The sequence below is a fragment of the Carassius auratus genome, chromosome 2 (assembly GCF_003368295.1).
Source record: "Carassius auratus strain Wakin chromosome 2, ASM336829v1, whole genome shotgun sequence".
NCBI lineage: Eukaryota > Metazoa > Chordata > Actinopteri > Cypriniformes > Cyprinidae > Carassius > Carassius auratus.
The window spans coordinates 5,153,200-5,179,931 of record NC_039244.1 but is presented as its reverse complement, the minus strand read 5'-3'; the positions used below and the strand labels follow the sequence as shown (position 1 = coordinate 5,179,931).

At 37.3% G+C, this 26,732-nt stretch overlaps 1 protein-coding gene across 3 annotated transcripts; it reads right to left on the bottom strand.

Annotated features, from left to right (window-relative positions):
- Positions 1 to 602: 602 nt before the first annotated feature.
- On the bottom strand, positions 603 to 26,559 carry LOC113113645 (GRB10-interacting GYF protein 2). Of its 3 annotated transcripts, none has more exons than XM_026280022.1 (29): positions 26,431 to 26,559; positions 24,285 to 24,335; positions 23,194 to 23,332; positions 20,170 to 20,265; positions 19,778 to 19,886; positions 19,420 to 19,528; positions 16,571 to 16,611; positions 14,053 to 14,085; positions 13,310 to 13,486; positions 12,996 to 13,219; positions 12,733 to 12,886; positions 11,943 to 12,194; positions 11,625 to 11,821; positions 11,342 to 11,492; positions 10,286 to 10,452; positions 10,094 to 10,185; positions 9,509 to 9,607; positions 9,214 to 9,353; positions 7,659 to 7,756; positions 5,476 to 5,616; positions 5,029 to 5,187; positions 4,414 to 4,653; positions 4,022 to 4,150; positions 3,665 to 3,889; positions 3,038 to 3,225; positions 2,774 to 2,922; positions 2,208 to 2,389; positions 1,991 to 2,120; positions 603 to 1,309 (listed from the first exon to the last, which is right to left on the bottom strand). In XM_026280022.1, exons 2-29 carry the CDS (start codon positions 24,320 to 24,322, stop codon positions 1,242 to 1,244), a joined length of 3,927 nt encoding a protein of 1,308 aa, XP_026135807.1. In that variant the 5' UTR covers positions 24,323 to 24,335; positions 26,431 to 26,559; the 3' UTR covers positions 603 to 1,241. The 3 variants fall into 3 exon arrangements, with proteins under 3 accessions (XP_026135807.1, XP_026135815.1, XP_026135824.1); XM_026280030.1 differs by having other exon boundaries at positions 4,414 to 4,650; XM_026280039.1 differs by having other exon boundaries at positions 4,414 to 4,650; positions 13,011 to 13,219.
- Positions 26,560 to 26,732: the final 173 nt, after the last annotated feature.

Here is a 26,732-nt window from a genome sequence, read left to right as displayed (position 1 = left end):
GTTAAAAACTAGATAAACAAAAAAAAAAAAAAAAAAAAAAATTTAATTTGACGCTAGTATAGTTATAAAATTTTGTGTCTTGGAGATATACTTAAAAAAAAAATGTACATTTAAATGTTTATTCGGTTTTAATGCACTTCAATTTTAACCGATTTAGTTTAAAGGACTGCATTCTTTTTAAATATTAATGCACTAAAATACTTTCTGTGGTAATTAGTAACATTTTGATTTTACTGTTGATTTTACGAAAAAAAACAAGAATCTGAACCCAAGTAACAGGTTAAACTTAAAGACCGGGCAGCTATTAATTTCAGGATTTTTTTAGTCATTCATAGCTAATGAAAATCAATTGACTGCACACAAAGAGGCACTGACAGCTAATGAAATACTTTAAAGTCGAGCATAACTTGCAGGCATTTCCAAATCATAATGGTATAACTCCCTGAAATGTCCAGGTTTTCTATAACCGTGGGAATCTGCAATATGCATAAACATTTGCACAACCCTGCTTTGATCATTACAGGCAAAAGCGTGCAGAACAGCCCACACAAAAGGCTGTTCGAATTATCTACTGCAATAAAAAAAAAAAAGTACGACTCAACTGGTTCATCATTTCCATATATTATTATACAGATGCAGAATTTAAAGTTTATTCTTTAAACAGCCTAATATTTTACAAAGAAATGGATAACGGTCTGGAACTTTCAAACATGTCCTTAAAACAGGACACTGTTGATTACATTTCCTCGAGTCCTACGTTGTTATCGACGTCCATCAACATAGGGGGCAGCAAAGTGGGAGAGGAGAGAAGGAAGAAAATGGAAAGCACTAAAAGAATGAGGGGAGGAACAAATAAATTAAAAAAGGAAGTTGTAATGGGGATAATACAATTTTTTTCCTCTGCACTCCTTTTATTCACACTTAAAGAAACATCTCCATCTCAGTGGAGCGTCACAGTGAATTCGGTTGGCTCCTCTCCTGCAGAAGCAAGGCTCTCTATTCCTTTTCTCAGGGCTTTACGTTTTTGGTTCTTTTCGTAGCCGCGGGGCAGCGCTGTTATTGCAACTGTGGTTTCCTCTGGGAGGGAAAAAAAAACTTGCTGTCCCAAATCTATTTCAAACTGAAGAATTGAGGATAAAAAAAAAAAACAAGAGAAAGGAGGAAAAGGTTTGAGAGAGAATATGAGGGACACTGTTGAGAAGGGAAACAGTCAGTAGGGGGAGCTTGTTCATCAGCAGGCCTCAAATGTCTTCCACTGTCTCAATCTCACCCATGTTGAGTCTGTCAGACGAGGCATTGACAGAAAAACCTGCAGAGACAGGAAAAAGGAAGACCATTACAGGGAGAACTAAATTTTATATATATATATATATATATATATATATATATATATATATATATATATATATATATATATATATATATATATATATATATATATATATATATATATATATATATAAAATAGATCAATTCAAATTGGCCACAGGCTTTAGGACAATTTTTTTGCAATGTGTTAGCAATTTGTAATGAATTAAACTATAATGAACATTATACATTTTTGTAATCAGAATTTTACAAATTATTGGACCCAATAAAAACAAAAAAAAAAACTATTTAAACACACACACACACATATATATTTGATATTGATAATAATGACTGACAATTATGAAAACTAAGTATGTTTTTTTTTTCACATTGGAATGTATTTCAACTAAAGGTTCTTTCAAGTTTTTTTTTTTTAAATGGTTTTTGACATTTTTTATTATAGTTGAAAATACCAGTCAAAAATAAAGGTCAATCCAAATCTTACTTGTGTGTTTTAAATTCAAATCTACGTGCATTATTTTAGTCAAATCAAATAGTTTTGTCGTTTAACATGATTATCTTATCTGTGGCCCAATAAGGTTCCCCAGAACTTCACTTCATAGGAATCTTAACCACTGTGTAATTTCTTTATAGGTCATATCAAGTTTTAAAACCTCACCTAGAAGGCTCGGGTCGGCTCGTACCATCTTCTGTTTCTTCTTCTTCTTGCCTGAGGTGACCGTCTCAAACCGCTGCTGCTGTTGGTGCAGTACTGACTGTGACACTTGGCTCAATCCCCTCACAGAGTCCTGAGACACAAACCCAGGGGATTTCAGTGATGTTGTCATTCATTTACATGCATACGCACATACTAGTGCGGAGGCACACATACGCACCTGCTGTTTTTGCGGCTGGCTCTGCTGAGGTTTTTGCTGGTTAGCGTTCTGTTTGGAACGGCGCTCCAGAAACTGCTTGGCAAAGTCCTTGGCCTGTGGAGTGTCGCCCAGGTAGGCTCTCACATAGTCGTGTACCTCGTACGGTGAATCCACTTCCTTCAGGAATGATGCAAATGTGGGGACTGTGTGAAGAGGGAAAGACTGATGCCTTTCAGAAACCTTTACACAACACTTTTTTTCAAGAGGTTATGTATACCATATCTGTGGGTGCTACTTCATTACGTTACAGTCATCATGTTACAGGCCAAATTTCAGAACGCTAAAACTAATCTAGTGTATTCATAGTAATATTAAAAAAAGAAGACTAAAAAAGACTACCACTAGATGTTTTCTGAAACAAAACCTTTTAATGCCAGAAAAAATTAAACTAATCAAGATAAAGCGATGAAACATCAGAGAGGGAAGTGGTTTGTGGGAAGAAGTTTGCGCATTGTATGACAAACAGATGCAAATAAGCATGATAGCTGAGGGTGAGAAACGCGTGTGTGTGTGTGTCAGAAATTCACCGTCAAAGTTATTGGCTGTGTTGAGAGTGTGTAGAGTCTGTTCACACCACTGCATAAAGCCGTCCTGGTTCTTATTGGCTCCCTGGAAAAGTTTAAGTAGCTTCTCTTCTTCTTCCACCTTTTTACTGGCTTTACCACTGCTGCTATTACTGCATAAGACAAAATACAGTATGGAAATGGAACAAAAAGCGTCTTTTTTATTTTGCAAGAGGTTTTATTGCACTGCTTCTAGCAATACAGACACTAATATGTGAAATGGTTCACCTGAGGTTAGCGTTGCCTTTGTTCTTCTGATTGTGGCTCTTTCGTGTGGCCTGAGGTGGGGCGGCCTCCTTTACTGCTTCATCCCAGAAGCCAATATTAGAGTTCTGAGCATCACCCCAGATACTGCTGTCCATCATCCAGTTAGAGCCGACATTACTAACAGAAGTCCACACTGAAGAATTGAGGGCCTAGACAGAGACATAGAGATCATGCAATCTACTGTACTATGACTAATGCACTCAGATATTTTCAGCTGCAAAACAGGGTAAAAACGTTTTATTCAATATATACATATGCATTCAAACTGCACTTAAATATTAGCACATACAAATTAGAAGTCAATCGATATTGGATTTTGCTGAAACTATGATAATGTGTTTAAAGCATAGCAATAAAATTATTATTGTGCCGATACCATTGGATTTAATGATTTCAGCCTTTCCTTCCTGTGACACAGTGGCCCAGAAATCTAACACCTAAAAGAGTTAAGACTTTTGTTATGCCATTTAAGATATTTAAAAAATAGGACCTTAAAATGACATTAAGAATTAAGGATATGTGGGGAAAAAATGTTCTTCTGACACCCACTTCTGAGGGTACTATAACTACAGGCTGCATGGAACTCACCACTCGGTTCTGTGTGCGGTTCTGCTGGGTAACGGTTGAGTTTTGCTGCTGCTGCGGTTGTTGCTGCTGCTCCTTCCGTTGTTTCACCTGCTGCGCTTCCTCTCTCTGGATTTCCAGCAGAGACTTGGTGGCCGCTGGCTGCTTGGCCACATTGCCCCAGCCCGAGAGCTTCGTCTGAGGTTGCTGCTGCTGGATCCTCTGGAACTCTTGCTGCTGTCGTCTTTGCTGCAGGGACAAAGGACAGAAAAAAAGCCCTAAGGACGAGGTTTATCAAGTGTTCTTATACATCCATGAAGTACTGTTTGGTCACATGGGAAACTGTTGCAATTTACAAGAGAAAGTGTAAGCTGGGGATACCTCTTCCTGTGTCTGTCGTTCTCTCTCTTCCTCCAGTTTCTGGATTTCAGCGAGCGACAGCGCATTTTGAGACTGTGAGAGGGTGTTTGCTGTGGTCGACTGCTGACCCCACTTAGAGGATGATGGGAGCTGTGAACATACCCATGAAAAACCAAAATACAATAACTGGTCATTCAAAGTTACCATCATAAATCCCATTTTTTTGTAAAATAATCCAGTCTGTGATCAACTCTCTATTCATAATGACTATACAGTACAATAGTAATAATAAATTGTAATTATTATGGGTATTATATTTATGAGAATTATCAAATTAATCAATCATTACATTTACTATAATACTATTGCACTGTAAAAACAGACAAGCAAACGTCCTCTGCAGGATGCATCACCTTCATCTGTGCGAGCTGCTGCTGTTGCTGCTGCTGCTGCAGTCGACGGAGCGCCTCCTGCTGTTGCTGCCGCTGTCTCTGTAACTCCTGCTGTCTCTGAGCCTCCTGCTCTCTCCTCTTCTGCTCCTCCTGCTGTTGCCTCTCCAGTGCAGCAGCTGCAGCCTCCTCTTCTAGCCTCTTCTCTTCCTCAAGTCTCCTCTGAGCTTCCAGTTGTTCCTGTTTCCTCCGCTCCTCTTCCTGCTGGAAAATATGAAACGAAAAAAAAAGATCAGTAAGCGCACTAAACCATGACAAACGTTATTCCATAGGCCACACATTAGTGATTTTTACCATGGTTAAGGGGTGTTCTTATTTCTGAAACAAAGCTTTTAGAAAACATCATCAACTGCTTGTAAATGATCCACTAAAGACTGACTTAGTAACAATAATAGGCCCAGATGAAATAACACTTTGACAAGTCTTGAAAATATTTTCATATCCAATTTAAACTTGTTGCCTTAATAATATTTGGTAATTGCCCAATAACTGTTATTTTACAAAGTTTTTGAACATTGCTCAAAAAATTAAACTTTAAATCTGTTTTAAAGCAAAAGTTAATGGTCAGGTCAGTCTTACAAGCTTGCGGAGGAATTCTTCCCTTTGTCTCCTCTCTTCCTCTTCTCTTCTCCTTTCCTCCAGCCGACGGAGGGCCTCCTCTTGAGCTAACCTTTCCTCCTCCTCTTTCTTCCGCCGCTGGGCCTCCTCCTGCTCCCGCTGCCTCTGGAGAGCCTCCTCCTAAAGAGACACAAATGATGCTTTAATGCCACTAAACTAACATCAAGGAACCATCCACTTTGAAATCTGACTAGTAAAGTGACTAGTTTATGAATATGCTAATTACTCTCTATGCAAGTACATTAAGAAGAGTTTCCACAACAAAAAGTGCAGTGAGTGCTTGTATGACAAACTTATGCTAAAAGTAAAAACTCTCATTCCTCTTTATGGTAGCAGTTTTTTTTTTCGAACGTAAAGCATTGTATTTGAGCCTCGATGTGCATTGCACCAGTTCTCTTCTCTCCTCACCTGTTTGCGCCGTGCCAGCTCTTCTTCCTCCAGACGTTTGCGCTCCTCCTCTTGTCTAGCCCGCAGTGCCTCTTCCAGTCGCTTCCTCTCCTCCTCTTCCCTTTTAGTCCGAAGCTCTGCCTCTCGTCTCTCCATCTCAAGCTTTAGAGCAGAAGAGAAATCATTTACAAAATGCCATTTGCATCGGTGTTAACCCCTTACTAGTAACCCCCTTTTTTTGGCATGGAGACAGAAATTACATACCCAAAATAAAAAGGTTTCTGCTCATGATTCTTTCTGACTAGATACATAATCAACCTTTGTTCACAAAGCTGACACTTTAAAGTTTACTGTTCAGGAATCAGAATCACTCAGACTGTTATGATAATAGAGATATATAAGCTCAAACATAAAAACAAAAATAAAAATATTAAAAACATATGTTTTAAATGTATTAAAAAAATTGTTTATGTAGGAAATGAGTTTGAAAACACAGTGTAGCTAAGGCCACAAGTCTTCCTAAACTTCATAAAAAATGTCATAATCGAATCTGTAAAACTGTGAATTTTATGAAATATTTTCTAAGGCCATGTCATGTGTGTTTTTAGAGAAGGCTAATCAGATTGATTTATGGCCCTTGTCATCTCTGTAAGATCTCACATGTAAACACTGATGTGTGTTTTATATGTGTGTTTGGCTGTGAAAACTGCCCGTTTCATGATTGCATTGTTCTCACCAAACGAGTCTTTCACACCTCCGCCAGGTACGACACATTATCCGCATTATTCTTTTATCATTATTCTTTTGTTTTTATTCCACCTTTATTAGCCTTGATTGTGGTTTTTCAGGCTTTACAAAGCAACAAAGCAGCGATCTCACTTCAGTCTCTCTTTGCATTTAGCCCTTATTTATCAAAAGTCTTACTATAAAAATACAACAAAACATTTTCTTACGACCTTACGTGAATTATTGAGACAAAAATGCATTATGAAGAAGAAAAGCACCTGCTATTAGTAGCATTGTAGCTAACGTTAGCATCTAGCTACAGCAGACAATTTATGAAATTATTAACACACTTTTACTCAAAACTCACTTTAAATTGTTAAATTGTTTGTTTATAATAACTTCCTTTAGCGATCAGGGATGGAATTTGGTCGTTTACTGTTGTAAAAATATGTTATTTGTAGCCTTTTTCATCGCTGCACAAGTTAGCATTTCCCATGTACATTTTCGATTTTTTTTTATTAAAACGCCCCAGATCTCAAGAAATTCTCATACCAAGCTTTACTATCGTAATCGCGGGTTTATTATTTGGATATTTCGTGTGTACAGAGGTGTTTCAGTGTTGTTTTGGCCAGATAACTACCAGGAAGTGTGCAGGAAGCATGTGACACGATGTGGCGGTGTCCATATATGACACTGTAAGATTGACATTTGGCAAGGCCCAATCAGAGTCTGAGTCACACACCGCACAAGCTGACACCACTGCGCACACACAGATCGCTGGGAGAGACTGTTTATCATCAGATCGCGTAAATCCGTGGAAAATGAATAGAAATGACGATTCTGTCTGAAGAAATATGAAGTAAACATCAGTAAAAATATCCATATATCTCTGCAGATATGCATCTTTTGTCTATAAATCCTTATTGACGCTGTTCAGTGAGTCTATGTGAACACAAATAAACCGCTGCTGACCTGACTGAATATTAGTTAGTGATTAATTTCTATTCAAAATGTGGCATAATACGGATTTATTATTTTGCACTTATGACAAAAATCACTAAATATCTGTCACTGCAACAATGTTTTATCAAAATATTGGTCAAATATCGAAACTAGAGTCTTTAAACTTTCAATTGATGCACAGTTTGTCCAGATGAAGTAAGACTGTGATGTTTAATGTGCTGTGAAAGTGAAACAATAATAAACTGGGGCCGTCGGTGATGTTCGCACTTAAAGGGGTTAATACTAGATTTTGAATTTGAGTTTTCCTTTTAATGCAAGTTGCATTTTTAGTAATTTTGTGATTCGATTTTTTGTTTTTATAATTTTCACTAATGTTTGTTTTAGTTATTTTAGTCCATCAAGTTAAACTTAAATGAAAACAAATAATGGTGCCATGGCACAAGTTTATAAATCTGATTTCAATTAAATGTTTATAACAAGTAAAGCCATTAAATGGCACATAAAATCTTTCCTACCTTCAAAGCTTTGGCTTTCTCCATCTGCATCTGTTCAATGGAAGACGCTTGAGGCATGGAGTCTAGTGGCAGATCCCATACGCTACTTCCTTCCCAAGCTTAAAAGACACAATCAAAGCAAGGTTATACTTTGATTTTACAGTTGAACCATTTGATGAATATGCTTTTAAACAGATGGTTCACCCAAAGATGAAAATAAACCCCATGATTTATTTATCCTCAAGTCATCCTAGTTGTAAATGACTTCCTTCTTTCAGACGAATTCAATCAGAGCTAAATTAAGTAAATGTCCTGGTTCTTCCAAGCTTTACTTTGGGTGATGTTCAATAGTTCACTTGCCTTTAATCACGTTTAAACTTTCTCAGACTATAGTTTTTGCTGTAGTATGTGAAGAAATGCTTAAAGTACAGTTTAAGTAATAAACAAAGTTACACTGATATAAAATAAGTTTTTTTTTTCCAAACTGTTGTTAAAATTAAATTTTCTGATTTGTGACAACTTTCTGAAGTTGTAGTGATGCTTTCTTTTCCAAGAAAAAATATGTTATTTCGTTATATAGTTTAAATTTGTAAATATTTTAAAGTATAATTTCAATTTATTTTACACACTTAAGTCAGTATTATCTCATCAAATGTCGCATTATTGAACAAGGTATCGCATATCGCATTTTCCTTCAGTATCGCACAGGCCTACTATCTACTTTGCCAGTTAAAAGCAAAAACTGCGCTGACAAATGTTAGGTTTCTGTTCTGCTTATGTGGCCTCCATTCAGCTGAGTCAAATCACTTGTAACAGGGTTATACCACGAGACAAAAATGAGTCATACTCAAAACTAAACAAGTTGTGTTACTGTAAGTGAGACTAGAAAACAAGCACACCAGACATACAATACAAGCACTGCAGGAAGACCAAAGCACTTTTTTCCATTTAAATCTACTGGGGCACTCTGACTCAGGTATCCCGCCCCCCCACCCCCGAAAGTATTTCAAGTGAGTTTGCTGCATGGTGAACGAAAAGTATGCTATACATATTTGTTTACCAATGGGGGAAAAAAAAAATCAACCCAGTGTTTTAAAAGTAGCCCAATTCCAACCCTGCATCCAACACAAGCTTGACTGATCACATGTAAAAAGTAGGATAGAGATGGCCGACAGACCATGATGGAATAAATGCTGCTCAGTTTCACTGAAAAATATCAGATCTTGTAAGATAAGATGTGCTCCTTTACAAAGAGTGTGCGTGAACGCGGAATCAAAAGTGAACAACGAGCGCACATTCCAAGGATATTTCCAAATATTTGCATCTTAAAGGGATAGTTCACCCAAAATTATGTCTAAACAGTTGATGGTACCATTGACTTTCTTGGTATTTTTTTTTCCATACCATGGAAGTAAATGGTTACCGTCAACTGTTTGCTTACTTATCTGCTTTCTGGAAATATCTGGTTTGGGACAACATGAGGGTGTGTAAATGACCATTTTACATTTTGGGTGAACTATCCTTTATTCTGTAGTAGGAAAAAAATACATTTCCAGTTCTAAATGTTCAGACGTACTGCTGGGAGTAGAGGGCTGCATGTTTGGAGAACAGGATGCCTGAGTGGAAGGGTTCTGCATTTCCCAAACAGATCCCGAGTCTGGAACTGACATGGAGCGCGTGACAGGAGGTAAGAGGTTCTGTTGTGGCTCTGGGGTTCTGCGGGGGCACACATATCAAACCATGAGATTGTGTCACAGAAGCTCAACCGCAATACCAGTGCAAAGAAACACACCACCCACGCTTTGCTGAATTAATATACAGTCCTCTATTTGTGCAGATGAGTGACTGTGACAGGAAAACTGAAAACTCACCTGATCTTAAGTGCCTGATGGAGGAGGAGATTGAGCTGCTGCTGTTGTGGAGGAGGTGCAGAGCTTAAAACTTTCTGCTGAGCCAGAGCATATTGTTGCCTACAGAAAAAAGGTGTCTTAGCAGCTTTCATTTTATTCTGATTTAAATAAAATAATGTAATAAAAGTTCACAAATTTGCACTCTTTAAGAAATTAGAACATATTCAGAAAGGATGCATTCAATTGATCAAAAGTGACAAATACTAGCATAATTTTATAAAAGATTTCCAATTCATATAAATGCTGTTCTAACACCTACATGAAAGAAAGGCTTGTTCTAAAATGTTCTTATAACAGTATTGTATATTTAAAGGTGGAGTGTGAATTTCTGTGTTATTAGAAGTTATCACACTAAATTTATTTATAATCTACATGGCAGCCGAACTGGGCTGAAAATAAGATTGGTTTAACAAATAGTGCAAGTTCAAGGTAAAACAATGGAAAATAGTAGAGTAAAATTAAGCTTTTTAACAATTTTTTTGGTGTTCTTTCTGGCAATTCTGTTAGCACTGCAAAAAATAAACACTTTACTGTCTGTCATCATACCTGAGTAAGTACTGATATTGCAACTGCTGTAGCTGATACATATTTAGAACATTCATCTCCTGTTGTCTCTTCATCCTCTCTTGATCATCTCCCTATATAAAAACAAAAACAAATCATAACCTTTAGGATGCTGAAAACCTGGAGAAGAAGTCCTGGATGTGGCATTTCACAGAGATACACGAGTCTTATTACCAGTATGGGAGGTAGTGTAGTGCCGGCTGTAAACGGCACTCGTCCCCACAACTTCATCATCTCTCCCAGGGGCTGGAACATCTCATCACAGCCTCGCTTCACCTGCAAGGTCATGGTGAAATAGCCTGCCTGAAACCACTCAGACATCTCCTGGTTATTAAAAGGTCCTGTGCAAAGACAGACAGAATGGGGTCACTGAATGTGGCTATTTAGAGCAGCACAGTAACATTTAGAGTTCTTTGAGGGTTAGAGAGGCTTCATCGCAGGCAAGAGGCACAAGCTATATGCTCTTTGAAAAGGTTTTTTGTAAGATGCATGTCTTAAAATACAAGGAAAGGTTTAGTCTGGCACCCAGTAATTTTGTACTTGGGAACTTTGACAGAAAGTAATAAATTTGCTAAAAATTCTAACATTTAAAACTTAAAAAAAAACATTTATGACTTTCTTTATTTACAATTTAACACCATGAATAAAAAAAAGCTTAAGCTTATGCTTTAATACAAATTTAATGGACAATATACTTTAATAAAAACATTTAAAATGGAAAAAACTGTCTAGTAAATGCTCACTTCAAGCAAAAAAGTTAAGTCAAATAAATGCTGTTCATTTGAACTTTATTTTCATTAAAGAATCCTTAAATTCAGTTTCAACAAAAAAATATTAAGCAGCACAACCATTTTCAGCTGTGTTAAGAAATGTTTCTTGAACACCAAATCAGCATATTAGAATGATTTCTGAAGGATTATAAAGACTGGAGTAATGACTACTGAAAATGTTGCTTTGTCATCACAGGATCGATTCAATTGCATTTTAATATATATTTAGAAAGGAAATGGTTATTTTAAATTGTAATGACTTTTGACATTATTTTGGTTTAACAATATGTTTTATTAACTAAATTGCAGCCTTGGAAAGCATGAGTTAATTAAAAAAACAAAACAACAAAAACAGCCCCTTACTTGTGACTGGTAGTGTACTCAATCTGACCAATGTTTTTGCTGAAAAACAGCTTTCAAAATGCAGTGCTAAAATTACTTTGTATACTGAATTTTCTACCTTGGATCTCTCCCTGTGGATCTTTGTAAAACCATTTGAATGCAGCCTCATGGGTAATGGGAAGAGCTGTGGGTTTGTGACCAATCTTAGTTGCCAAACGCTCATCGTCCACACCGCCATCCTGCAGGTAGGCCACCATTTTCTCAGCTTCCTGCTCAAGTAAGGAGAAAGAGGATGTGAACTTCTACTTTAATATAGTTTTTCTGTGCATTTAGTTCCTAATGTAGGAACCAGCTTAATATTCAGATGCAAGCTCTGCTGTACAGTAAACAGCCATTCAAACCTGCTCAAAGTGCTTGAGTCCCTCATCCTCATCCATGTCAGAGGGCAGGACAGAGGGCCGGCTTATAGAGCCCACAATGCCCATGGAGTGGGGGAGAACAGGAGCCACAGCCACTGGCATCTCCAAAGGCTTTATCTGCTGGGTTTGAGTGGGCAACGACTGAACGGGGAGCACTGAAGGCGCCGGGACCGGAAGATCTGGAAGCAGAAGCAGGTTTAACTAGAGATTCCTCAACTGAATGCTACAGAATTTTATTTCCCCAAATATCCTCATAACTAAGAATTTGAATCAGTAAATATTTCTTCATGTGATCATTACCTGGGAGTGTTTTTGTGACATGTGGTATGGAAATAGCCTCCATAATGCTGTTTGGTAGAGTTGTGTGTAGTGGTGCTTTATTGAGTTCAGGTCTGAGTTCTGTTACTGTCGTTCGCTCCAACGCTCTCTCACTTTCTACAGCTGGTTCCGGGTGCACAGGTGGAAGGGGAGTCGGGGTCACAGCCTTGGGAGGCGTCACCACCGCTGGAAACGGTACAGCAACTGGAGAAGGCTCTTCCGATTTACTGCCTTCTGGAAACCAAATATAACATTTGATTAAAATTATGACAATTATTGTCCATTGTTAAAGTAATGATGAAATGTTATCTGAAAATGTATAAGATTAAAGATTTAAAAATGGGAAAAAAATTATAGTACCATACAAAAGTTTAAAGTCTGTAAGATTTTTAAAAAGTAAAATAAATTAATACTTTTATTCAGCAAGAATGGAATTAATAATTCCATAGCGACTAGACTTCTACATCATTACTATTTTATTCCACGGCACGAACCCTGAAAAATAAACTAAAAACTAAAAAGCAGCTTTCAAATTGAATAATAAAAGGAAATGTTTCTTGAGCAGCAAATCACCATATTAGAATGATTTCTTAAGAATCATGTGACACCGAAGACTGGTGTAATGATACTGAAAATTCAGATCAGATTTTCCATCAAAGGAACAAGTTACATAAAAAAATAGATTTAATGTTTTAACTTGCAAATAATATTTCACAATTGTACTGTTTTTGCATAAGTGACTACTTATACCCCAATGAGACTGCCTTCTCACCTTCATTTCGGTCACTCTCGCGTCTACTACTTTCTGTGTCAGTATCTTTGGTTTGTTCTGATTCACTGTTATGCTTTTCTGTGCATTCTTCATTCTCTTCCAGTGGCCGGAAGTCCAGCTCCGCCTCTTCCAGGATCGGCTCCTTAGGAGCTTTCTAAATGAGCATTGTGGAAAAATCACCCATCAAAACACATTAATCTAGAAACACATCCTTCTTTACTACTCAATAATATAGATTAAAAGACCAAAGTTCAGGAACTCACTTCCAACACCCTCACCTTGAGTGAGAGGAAGGCCCCAGAGGAGTCAAATGTCCCCGTTTCCTCCTCTGCATCTTCCAGACACCATTCTGGCAAACTGTCTCTCTCCTCTTCTACACTCCCGCTGCCTGACCGAGGTCTACGGTAACCATCTTCACCCCTTGAGTCGAAAGGGAAGCGCCGACGTTGATCCGGGTGTTCCCGCCACCCTGCTGATCGTGGGCCATCTGCAAATGCAGAATTTGTTTGGATCACAACATTTTCCAATTAGTTACAAATACGAAGTTCCTGAGGAACAAAAAGGGTGTACAACAAACCTGGACTCGGAGGACACCATCGTTCAGTATCCCGACGAGAACCCACAGGCCTCCAGCCCCCATCATCATCCTCTCCATTTTGCTCATCTCGAGACATGCGCCAGTTGTCACTCTCTGAGCGAATGAACTCGAGCTTTCGAGCGTTCGCTGCACCAGCATCCTCATAGTTTGCCCGTACTTTTAGGGAGAAAAAAAAAAGTCAATGAAAATAAAAATGTGTATGATTGACTCAAGGCTCAAGAAGGATGCCATGCATCTATTAAACACCACTGTTGAAATGTTTGGGCTCAGTATATATATTTTTGTTTTAGAGCGAAAACTCATGCTCACCAAGTCTTCAATCATTTGATCAAAAATACAGTAAAAATTGTAATATTTTGAAATTTCAGTTTTCAGCAGCCATTACACCTACTAAAGTCTCACATGAACCCCCAAAATAATTCTAATACACTTTTTTTGTTGCATAAACATTTTGCATCATTATCAAAGTTTAAAACAGTTGAGCCGTTTAATATATTCATGGAACCAGTGATTCATTTTTTTACTGAATAGAAAGTACAAAGAATTCATTTAAAACAGAAATATTCTGTCTATATAAAAGTCTTTACTGACTTTTTTTTATCAATTTAATTCATAATTGCTTAATAAAAGTATTCATTTCTTTAACTTCCAAACTTTATGACCACAAACTTGTAAAGGGTAATGTATATTTTACAGGTCTGATAGCAAAGAGAAGCACTTACTGTGATTGAGTGGAAAATGGGCTGGTGCTCCATCTATGGACAAAGAGATTCAGTTGGTTCAGTGACGACATAAAATGTGATGCATTACATTATGTGTCACACTTTGTTTGAAGTCATCTGACATGTTTTAATCCCACAACCCATTAAGTGCAAACTATGCATGTAGAAAGTGCTTAAAGGTGTCATATGATGCTGCTAAAAAGAACATTATTTAGTGTAATGCAATGTGTTTATGCGGTTTAGGGTTCAAAAAACACATTTCCCATACATATTCATGTACATTTTTGTTTCTCCTCTATGCCCCGCCTTCTGAAACGCATTGATTTTACAAGCCTCATCAGACTGCCCAGCTATCCAGTGCATTGTGATTGGCTGAATGCCTAAAGCGTGTAATGGAAATGTTACGACCCTTAACACATGCCGTCTCCCAGGCCAGCAGTCTCTTTTAGCAGTTCAATCAATGTACTGGTTTGGAGTAACTGAATAACTCAGGATATTGGTTTATTTCACATCAGAGGGAGTGTAAGGCATGTTTATAAACCAAATAAATGACTGCGTACTGGAAAGCGAACGGTTTCAAGCGATTCCGTTCAATTTGGTGAACTGGTTCACTAAGGAGATCCAGTTAAATAGAAAGATTTGTTCACAATCTGGCCATCAGATGAGACAAAACCAATAAAACCCATTACAAATTATGCATTTGTAGCATCCAGTGGGGACATAATTACGGATTATAATGGAACTGTTTTTTTACATTGCGTAATCACACAGCATAAACCATGTGTGCATTTTGACTGGAGAAATGAAAACAACAAGCTACTCTACACTCCTCAAAACTTGTGCTGGAATCATCAGTGGCAAATTCTTTACATATGAAAACATACTTAAAGCCTGTGAGTCAGAAGCACCAAACTGTCCTTGTGAACAAACTGAACCTTTGTGCAATGTGCACAGACGGCATTGTACGCAACTCTCCCAGGTTCAGGAAGCAGTCCTCCGTAAAATGTGCTGGGCACATCTGAATACTGAACTGTTCTGGAAGAGTGTTGTAATTGCAACTTAACTGATTTCTAGTTGTGTCCTTGTTTGGAAGGCCAAAGTAGTTTCACTCTCACAGCAAAACACACAACATGGTGGCAGGGGCAGCAACAATAATTTATAATTATTTCAGACGCCATTATAGTCTCTCTCCCGCTTTCCGTATTTTTTTTTATTTTTTTAATGGTGGGTGTTTACGGAGTTGACTAGCACAATTCTGATTATGGAGAAAGGAGGTGTGCTCACTCTACTGGTTAGTAAGACTGCCACTCAAGGCTGCCAGTTAGGCGTATGCTCTGGGACAGTGTAATAGCGTGTCCAGATCACAGGCTTTTGTGATTAGCAAACCGTAACGTCTTAAATTGTGATTCGATTTCAATTAATCGCACAGCCCTAGCTAAGAATGCTTTCATAAGCACATATATTTGTGGTCACATACAAGGTCAGCCATTGACGCCCGTACCTCGATTAGGGTAGATGATGCACCAGGCAGGGAGGAGGTATGCTTAAGTGAATGAATGGTAGCTTTGTGTGTGTCTTCTGATTGATGGCACATAAGTACTTTTTTGATGTTACTGACGTACTTAAGTTTATTTTATGGCATTCTACACACATAGACAAACTTTACCATATTTTAGATTTCCAAAAATAGGACAGTGGGTGCGGGTTGATGGGCCAGGGGGCTGGGGTGTGATTGGTTGGTGGTTAAAGTAGTGGCCAAAGTAGCATACATTAAAATACATAATTTTACAGTCCATGTTAATGCATATTGATCATAAATACAGCTCAAAAGCTTCCTACCCCTCCTTCACAAAACTTAACATCGAGTACAGTTTTATCATAGGTAGAATGCAAAATGTTTCAATACAAGTATTTCAAAAATCCTGCATCCAACATGAACTGCAAGAGTCAGATTTCACTGATAACAGGTTGAGTGGAGAGATGGCTGACAAGATCATAATGGGGGATTTGTTGCTTAACAGATCTTGAGCTCACTGGCAAATATCTGATCTTCCTTTACACAGCGTGCGTGATCGTGAACAACGAGTGCTCATTCAACAGATTTAAACACTCGGCGGCTCTTTGCTGCAAGGAAATTATATGCAACAGAGTATGTGCGGGACTGGACACAAAAATAGAGGGAGCAGGTGATAATAGTCAGAAATTCAGTGTGAGCGGGATTAAGAAAACAGTCCCGCGCGGGCATGGCTCTAAAACCAAAACACACACAATAAAAGGCGAATGTAGAAGCAAAAGCCGAATCCTGGACATTTTGGGTGATTTAAAAATACCAGCCAGATGCATTTTTATAAGTTAAAAAAGAGGATATGTCTAGGAAAAAAGAGGATATTCAGTCACCCTAACATACACGCATCTGGCAGTTACAATTTCTCAATCACAGGCAGCTGTATATTTCCCTTTGACAAAATTAAGAATCTGATCCCCCTTTCACAATCACTTAAAAATCTTGCTTACTAACCTGGATCTTTTCGACCTGGCTTTTCAAACCTTCTGTCTCCCCTGGGCAGGACAAAGAAAAATGAGTTATGTTAGCCACAACCAAAATGTACAAACGACAGAAAACGAATAGACTTAATTTGTCACTTCCCACTGTTTAATCAATGTGACCCATCACGGAAAGTAGGGACACAAGTCGGTTCTGGGGTATTCTGAGTTATTCACAGATTCTGAAATTTGGAGAAGTTGTGGCAATTTGAATGTAGGCACTCAAAAAAACTCAAACAGCAGAAATAGCCTCTGAAGATTCGCAATTCTCACTGCTGCGAGTGAAAATGGGGCTCATTTACATCTCATTTAGATAAGCCATACCCCCTGCATAGCAACGACAGACACAACGGAAAAAATCGGACCGCATATTATTAATAATAAAGGAGAATGTGCATTATAAATGTCATTAATTTATCTTTTTTTGACTTTTATAAAAATTATTTAGAGGCTGAAATATGTGAGTTTTATCTTTTTATAAAAAATCTTTAATCTTTCAAATGTGGCCATCATTTTTAATGTTATTATTTTAATGTTTATGTAAACAAAAAGTACATATTGATGCTAATTTTATTTGTTATTTGCTGTTTTTCTACATAAAACTTGGTGAATTGATTTCATTGTGTAGCATTAGGACTTTTTAACAGGATTCTGTGATAACCGATGAGCTAGCTAATAACAATAGGTAGATATGGGAAGGTCTAAACATGGACTAAACATGAGATAACGTGTACGTGTTCTTAGAATGAACACAAAACGACAAACTTTGATGTTTATGAAAACTCACCCCCCATAAGAAACAGAAAAGTATTCTTGCAGATCCGAAGTTCGCACTGTACGTCTGTTTGCCTCTAAATGTTACGGATTTTCCCCATTTCTCTGTCTTTATCCCCGTCAAATGTTACTATCGATATAGCCTCTGATATCTTACGGTCCAACTCGTCTGACGCCAGTCCAATACATTCTTCCTCGTCGTCATCTTTGCTCAGTATTGGTATATACGCTTTCAAATATACCAATACTGCTATCTCAAACACTGAGAGGCTTCTTTGTGATATCAACTAACAGATTCTGCAAAAAAGCGAAAATCACCAATTTTGAAAAAAAAAAAACGCTTCTTTCTCATTTTGCTCGAAAGTTGTGCTGCCGACTTGTGTCACTGGTTTCCGTGACGGGTCACAAATATCTAGGCTATTATAAACATTTGCTTACAATATAATTAAAATAAAATTCAAGAAACAGCTAATGTGATGTAGTCTCAAACAAAATCAAAGGTTTGCATGACGTTCATTCTGAGATGTCGAAACGGCCTGTCGAGGCAAACGGCTCTGCCTTCTTTGACATGGAAATCTCCAATTCATTTTTATTCTGTTCAGTCGATTTAGGTCATACAGGAGTTAAACATGAACACTGGAGTGCTGCTTTATGGCAGAAATGTGAATATCAAAAATGACTCAGGCACTTTTTCACGTTTAATATTGTAATACTGCTTAAAAGCAATTTACTGAATGAAGTGCCATATAAATAAATGTGATTTGACTGGAGTGCTGAAATGCAGAGCTCATGCAAACATATACACATCACTATGGCCAGATGCTTTCTTTACTGCTGTTTTCTCATCACTGTCTTTTTTGTTGTGTTTTTATTTTGTTACTGAGAGGACAGGCTGCATCAAGACATTCACAGACAGTATACTACTGGAATGGTATTTAAACAATATTTACACATAACCATAGAACTAAGAAATAACTTGGCCGTGAGCGTATAGGCATCTTTAAGCCTTTTCACACTGAACGTAAAGATTTACCGTGAATGTTTGGTGCAATGACAATTTTTAATTGAAAAAACAGATCCCAATGGGGCTATTCACACCAGGCAAAAACAAGTTTTTTTTCTTTCCTATGCGTAACATTTTCTCATTGCTCTGCAATTAAACAGGCCGTCCAACTAGATCTGAGCATACAACACATGCCTGGAGCAGCTGCTGTTGCACAAAAGGGTGATAGTGGGGGTGCGGTTACGAAAACCAGTGCAAACAAACACTGCTTTTCATGGTATTTTTATAACAATTAAGGATGTTTATGACAAGTCTTAAACAGGTATAGTGTTCAATCCAACAGCTGGGGCTGCACCAATATACCTAAAATCGCTAGTTCAAACTAGACCTCCAGAAGCGACCTCCAGAAGCTTGCATTCTGCAAGTGAACGATGACTTGTGTTGCCATCCCAAAGAGGGACAAAATCAGCATCACAGACCTTTTCCTGGACTGTGACCAGTTGGGGGAATGACTTTGAAGTCTTTGGCCATTTTCAAAAAACATTTAAAAGACATATTTTACTCCAGCACCTGACAAAACTAATACTAGCACTTAGCTATTCTATAAAAATTAAAAAAAAAAAAAAAAAAACTGTGTAATGTGCTAGACGAACTGAGACTTGTCACAGCACTTGTACACTGTTGCGCTTTCTTTTGTCTGATTGCTTCTATTGTTGTCCTCAGTAGTAAGTCAATTTGGATAAAAGCATTTGCTAAATGATTAAATGTAAAAAAAAAAAAAAAAAAAAAAAGGGTATACGTCTGCCTATTATAGAATTGAAAACCACATTAGGTCACAATCGTAAATTATTACAAGCACTCGATGATGGTTAAAAGTGTGCACTCGTTCTGAAGGCACCTTTCACCAACAATTCGTCTCGATTTTTAGCATCACGTACAGTGTGAAATGGCCTTTAGACTGCATGTTACCTTTAACATTCCACATGCCATAGATATGCAATTGCTCACAAACAGTTTGTGCTGCAGATGCAAATAATTTAGAATACCTCTCCTCCCAACTCTGGGAGCGATGCATCTCTTTGACTCCATGGCCAAAACCTCCCTCCACATCATCAAAACTTCTTTGGTAAAAACCTCCATCTCCTCTGCCCCTCCCTGTCATGCAAACAAAAAAAGGGCTCATGAGCACATGCACCAGTCTAACCTTTGCTCATCATGACAAATTTTGTGTATACAGAAACAAGAACTACATAGGAAGGAAAATGTTTCACAAGGTGACAAAAGTCTGCACTCTGCTCTGGTTTAACAGAATTTGCAGTATTTCCGCTGTTAGAAATGTATTTTATTGCAAGTCTTTTGAGCAAAAAAAAAAAAAGGAAAGTCTGCGGTTGCAACACAGCTAACCTCGCCCCCGTGAAGAACTTCGCCCTCTGGGTGCCCCTGCTACTGGCCCTCCACCTCTTCCTGTCAGACGGAGTACTGCTGCACTGTTTACAGACATGGAGAAATTTCTCTGTGGAGATAGAAAAACATGCCGAGCAATGTAAGGGCCAATAGCTGCAAACTCAGCAATAGGTTGCGTGAGAGCAAGACTGCAAGTGGGCGTCCATTCCTTTTCCGTTTCAACCACAGCATGTGCCAAAATGAGTTAATTACATCACCTACAGAAAAAACTACTTTAATATGTAGGCAAAGCTTTTCATTGAAGTTTAACCCAACTTCAGTTTCATAAACAAGAGAGAGCTGCTAGAAATATTTATGTGCGAGTCTTCTGAGTGAACAGGTCCAATTCTCACCTGTTCCTCCTCTGTAAATGGGACTAATGCCAATGGTAGCAGGGGCTCCTCTTGTAAAATAGGTAGAAATTCCTTATCATGAAGATCTACAGGAATCTAAAGAGGAAAAAAGTTTGGAAACATTTAAAACTGAAATTCAAAATTAAGAGCTCCAACAAAAGTTCAGTGTGGAAACTGAAGAAAGAGGAAAAAAAAGTCAGTGAATTGAGGAATTTGGAAGCCAGACAAATTGGAATACTCATAACATCAATATTTTCTATGACAGTAATAGTCATATATTGTAGAATAATTGCACTGTAACATTTTATTTTACTCTATACAGTAAAGAAATTACAATACTTTTGGCCAACTTCTACACTTGCAAGCAGGGCCTAACAATGTATACAATACATACAACATTTTGCCTAACAACGCCCAGTGATATTACAGATATTTTTCCCCTGTCATGAAACTGCAAAAACATATTTAATAAACAAATAAAATATCTGTAGCCATTTTAAATTAGAGCCAACCCCTGTATTTTAATCATGATACAAAGAAAGATGATACATATCTGTACCATGAGTGTTTTTTTTTTTATTTAAATTTGATGGCATCATTTTGAAAACCTTAAAAACAAAAACCTAATGTTCTGATTTTAGCTTTGTGAAAATATGCTACATAAAACACACATACTTTTTTTTTTTAGATAATATTATATCTAAAATTATATAAGAGACGGGCGATAGGATATTTCATGATATGAGAAATTTTATTTCATGATAAAGATATGTATCTTGATAAAGCTTTTTATTTTACTAAAAATAAGAATAGCAATAACACGTAATTTATTCAACTACATTAGGCTTATTTAACATATAGTAAGACATTTTATAGAAATTAAGTCTATAAATAAAACACTGCATAGTCTTCACTGCCTCAATCAAGCATGAACTGATTCTTATTAAAGATCCAAAAGTGATTCATGCAAGTGCAGTGAGTGACAGACAGCGGCAGGTAAATAAGGCTGCTGTCCCTTTAAGACCAACTGCATGGATCCAATATACTGACAACATCTGGTTTTCACCAAAATATTTATGTTTTACACATAACAGACTGTGTTTACGTGAATACTCCTCACAATGGGCATTTTGACATACTTGTGTGTATTTGACCATTCAAGCACGAAAGAGATCTGTTTTTGCAATCACATGGGGCTTTCAGAGTGAATTAGTTCTTTTTCACTGGTAATTGTACTTAACTATAAAGTACGTCCCAGTCTTTATTTTCTTGCATGTTTCCTTGTCACTCCATGGTGTATATTACTTTTAAGTAGTACTATATTATGCAGATATATTTGCATACATCGGAATACACAATATAGCAAAATCTCTAATGATAGACACTTTATTCTGCGGTTATGATATACACAGTCATAATGCCCAGCCCTAATATATATATATATATATATATATATATATATATATATATATATATATATATATATATATATATATATATATATATATATATATATATATATATATATATATGTGTGTGTATGTGTGTGTATATTAGGGCTGGGCACACAAAGAACAAAAGCATTCAAGTCCAAGCACAGAGAATATGTGAGATGAACGAATAAATTGCACCAAACATTGACATGACGCTATCAAGTAGCAACCAGTGTAGAGAAACGCTGTGTCTACATCAGACCCGACAACTGTAGTGTAGCACCACAACAACGAAAAAGTCTGTCTACACTACACACCACCATAGAAAATCATTTGAAATTTGGGGGCATTTTTTCCACTGATGTCCTGAAGCGCACTTCAGCTTTCACTCTCCACACAAACGATTGGCTATGCGCCTATTAGCACACATTTATCTAGGTTAAATGTTTAATCTAACATTGTGATATGCTTAAAAGTATTTAATATCTATAGATTACATTTTTCGGCAAGTCGTTATTACAACATAGTATGACATTGTCTCAAATTATGCTCATAAGTTTCTTCATATTGCGCTAGTATCTGATAACATCAAATCACTAAAAGAATAAAAAATTGCACTATGAAAGGTCTCCATGATAAGCCTGTTTTTGCACTTCCCGTTTTCCCTGCTTGAGAATTTCTGTACAATAAATGGATTAGAATGTCTGGTTCACTTGCAAAAAAAGCAGTGTGAAGGCAAACCACATCACTGATGACTGCAGTCGTGACACACAGCTATCGTTCCTTAGTCAACTGGTGTTTGGATTTCATGTGATTACTCACTGTGGTGGTGATATTATGATAACTCAGTTTCAAGTTTAAGATAATCTTTATCAAATTCCAAACCTTGAGAGGCAAATTAACTTTTTAACACGCTATGTGTGCACACCCCTAATCACAAAGGTACATTACTTGCATGTGCTTTAAAAGCCTTGACTGTTAAACATTTAATTTGCGCGCTGTTGTCTACTTCAGCCTAAATGACTACCATTATTTTTTATTTTATATTTTCTTTCTATTGACAGAAACTGCAGTTGAGCTTTTATTTTAGCGGAAAACTCCATCTACTAACTCCAAACGTGTTTATTTAAATGTTGTCATTAAAATGATGGAAATTATATGAATGTGAAAAGGTGTAACTGGTGTCCATTGCGTTCCCAGTTGCATGCTAAACTCACAGCACATGCAGAAATGGAGTTCACTTGCATTCACTGTATCCAAACTGAGAAGGGAAAAAACACCAGATCTTGAGCTGATCATGTGAGTAAAATGTGTATTTTGCTTTGAAACATGCAGCGCAAACCAACTTGTTAAGTGAATTAAGCCATATAGCGCTTTTGCTCTTAGCTTGTTTGATAGATGCTTTATAATGAGAAGCATAAATATATTTTCAGTTTATTATGAATCTGTGGTGGGCCACCAGAGTCTAATAATGAATGGGAAACACTGACATGTAAACTGCACAAGACACTTAAAAAATAATACCAAAATGCAGTAAGAAAAATGCTACTGACAAAAAATTCCGTCAGCAAAAGCTCACCGGTGTCCTTACCATGTTATCTTTTACATAAAGTGCTAGCATCTCTTCTCTCCCGTAGCGATAGTCTGCAAGTTTATACTTTGGCATTGCAGGTGAGAGTGGAGGGGAGGCCACGGTGCTGCTACCCACTCCACCAGACAGGGCGCGGAGCCTGGGACACAGCCGAGAGAAAACATGCTACATCACCATATCATTACATACCTCAAATTATGTGTATGTTTATCATAAAGAACAATTTATTTAATGAATTATTTTCTGTACCTAATTGCAATTAATCACACAATTCACACCTAACATTAAAATTTGTAATCAAATATATTTTTCACATTGAATTTCCAAATTAATGTAGAAACGACAAAGACAGCATATTTTTTTCTATTTCTTCAATGGGTAAATATAGCCATTAAACAGTACGGTAAAATTGGTGCTATCATTTCTAACATTTAAAAGACCTAAAGTGTTAAATTATTACAATTATTACTTTTAATTTAAATTAACTTAAAATGATGTTCACAATGAGAGCTGTGAGTATATAAATTGACCATGAGAGTTTAAAAGCAGAAATTTGAAGCTTATACTTTTGTTAAAGCATTTACATAAACTCTTAAATCAATGAAGATGTGCTGATGCATTCTGTGAACAAATCTAGGGTTGTCAAAAGTACCGGCTTCAGTACTGAAATTTAAAAAATGTGATGATACCAGCATTTCCCGCTAGCATTTTGAGCGGATTCTTAAACAGATCTGATTGTCTATTGTACTTAGTACTTTTTCCCAGACATGGCGATGTAATCCTCCAGTTTTAGTGTGTGAAACCCTTAAACACTTATCTTGTCAATCTAATCGAAAAATCAGTGGCAATACCCAGTATACCTGTTCCTTTAGTTGAACTACTTTCTGTGTAATTGACAGTATGCCACAGATGACGTCCATAGAGCTTAAGTTTCATTTTGCATAATCACTAAACTTCCAATAACAGAAGAGGCAGACTCTGAGAAGAAATCCTGACTAAGTCTGTGTACATAAGACTGAATATTCATGACATCATTAAACAACTATTTACAATGCTACATCAGACCCTGATGCTTCAGCGACAACACTCACCATTCTGGTCCAAAGTTAAGTGTCTGGGTTTCTGCCATTTTCCTTGAAAGTCTGAAGAAAAGGAGAGAGACACTATTAATAGCTCAGCACAAAAAAATATATATATATATATAAATGGACATAAGTAAAAAGGACTGAACATTTAAATAATGAGTTAACACCAAAAACACAGAAAATGCCATTTATGTGCAAAGCCGCTTATCAACAGAGGATTGCACGTTTAACTACCACTGCAGGTCTAAAAAGTGAAAGTCAAATTACTTAGAATTATGTGCATGCAATTTACCAAATATGTACATACACTTCAGACCTATTTAAAACCAACATGTAAAACTATCTTTTCATGTGAGAGAAGAGTTCATGATGTGAAAATACCCCTACACGCATACAAAAACGAATACACAAGGCATCCATGCTGAACTCTGCACTGGTACATCTCAACGTGTCTTAAAATATCATGTACATATCTTAATATATACGCCCAATGCAAATACTCTATAATGCTTATGAAAACACACAGGCGGAGCAATTCCTAACACCTTCATAAAGCATATGCATGATTTATTTATTAAAGTCCCAGATAAGTATAATTATGTATACAAAATGTGACAAATGTACTAACACGCTTTCTTACGTCTATACAGTGGTGACTTTGGCTGTAATGCATTTTTTCCAGCATATTCTAGAGGTGGCCTCCATGGCTCCATCTGTTCGGCACATTGATGTACCCCCTTACTGTGGCAAAAGCTATTTTAGGAACTCTCCCAATTTGGAAGGGCATTCTCAAACATCTGTGCAACCCACGACTTTGCCCACTATGTAAGGCAACTAACTTTTTTCAACATTGATTTGAACTGATAACATATGCATAATGCATATTGCAGAGGCATCTTGTCAGACCTGTTAAAACAAGACCCATTTAACCTTAAGGGGAAAAAAGATTTTATTTTATTAGCATTTTATTTGCATCTTATTACTATACGTTCTAAATTTAGTATGAAGCTCTACACAGCATGTAGATGACATAATGTCTATGCAAAACAAACAGGAGTGACCTGCTGCTGCTGGGATTTAAACCACGTGTGAAACCCATTAAATCATGCAATTATGAGGTTGCATCATGTGTCAAACAGGCATGCACAGCTTGGGGGGGTTAGCAGTTGAACACAAAACAGAAGACAATAAAACTAGTTAAGACTGAAAACAGATGGTCAACAGATTGCAGGTTTTTTGCCCAGTTAAAATGCATTATCACTGTACAGCTTTGAAATTTCACAGATTTAATTAGCATAGTTATCGATTTCCACCGCTGTTATATGGGTAGAACAAGGCATTTTTGGTATTTTAAAGGCTAACAGAAGGTCAGAAAAGACACTCGTAGGTAACGTTAACGTTAAAAGTAGTTTGAGCAGTCAAGAAGGTTAGTTTAAGTGACCATGTGGAATTGCTCTCTGTCAAGATTTGACATGTTTTTATTTCCGCAACCTCAAAAGTAAATAATGATTCAATAATAATAAAATGATCATGTTTCAGTGAGGTTTTAATGATGACGTCCCTGTCGTCCATGCCTTCATACAGCCTGTGAAGCACTGCAGTCCACAAGCCAGATCAGGAAAACACTAATAAATCCGTTTAGATGTAACGTGAACTATTGAATTGACAGCTGCAGATGTCACTTAACATTAACCGTTTAAAGAGGCGTTTTAATAAGGCGAAATATCATAGACTGGCTATCGCTGGACATCTCACTTTCTGAATTCTAACTCCTACCAACTTTAAATCAACCCACACACCGCCATGAAAATGTACGAACTGTCAAATAGTTTAGGAATAAATGCCGACAGGAGCGCAGACGCATATCGAGGCAAAGGTGTGAGTGAGTTTAACACGAGTTTAAATCCACGCGGCCTGTGCTCACAGGCTCCAGCCACACCGCGTTCCACTACAGCTGCCAGCGGACAGCTGATAGCATCATCAGCGGAAGGCCGGTCTAATCGAGCCAGGTGCTTCCAGGCCTAACAACCATGCGGACTACAATAGCGTCGGTCCGCTACGTTGGGGCGGGTCTATGTTACTAAGAGTTAGCGTAGGAATAGTTAAGTTTTATTTTAGAGCAAAACCATGTACGCCGGGCCCGCTGTCTTACCTCTGCTTTTACTGACAGCGCTGAGTTTGTTTGCGAGTTGCGTCTCTCGTTTCGTATCCACAAGATGGCTGAATCAGAGTCACATGACAACACGTATGCTGAAAATTGCCCGGATGACAGCGAGTGTGCTGACAGCAGCAGTTCTTCTCAAGAGCGCGCGCACGCATACATACTCTACGCACGTGCTGCAGATTGTAGTCTGCTTTAAAATTATATGCAGAACAATTGCATGAACTACACAAAACTGTCAGTCATTACATTTGCCGTTTTCGCAAGTATTTTATTTTCAATTACTACTGTAT

What these genes read in the sequence shown, in the direction of transcription:
- LOC113113645 (XM_026280022.1), bottom strand. Translation starts at nt 24,322, where the DNA reads ATGGCAGAAACCCAGACACTTAACTTTGGACCAGAATG. An exon ending in AGCTGGCACGGCGCAAACAG is followed by an intron (nt 5,188 to 5,475) that starts GTGAGGAGAGAA and finishes GTGTCTCTTTAG; the next exon opens with GAGGAGGCTCTCCAGAGGCA. An exon ending in AGCAGCTCGCACAGATGAAG is followed by an intron (nt 4,151 to 4,413) that starts GTGATGCATCCT and finishes GTATGTTCACAG; the next exon opens with CTCCCATCATCCTCTAAGTG.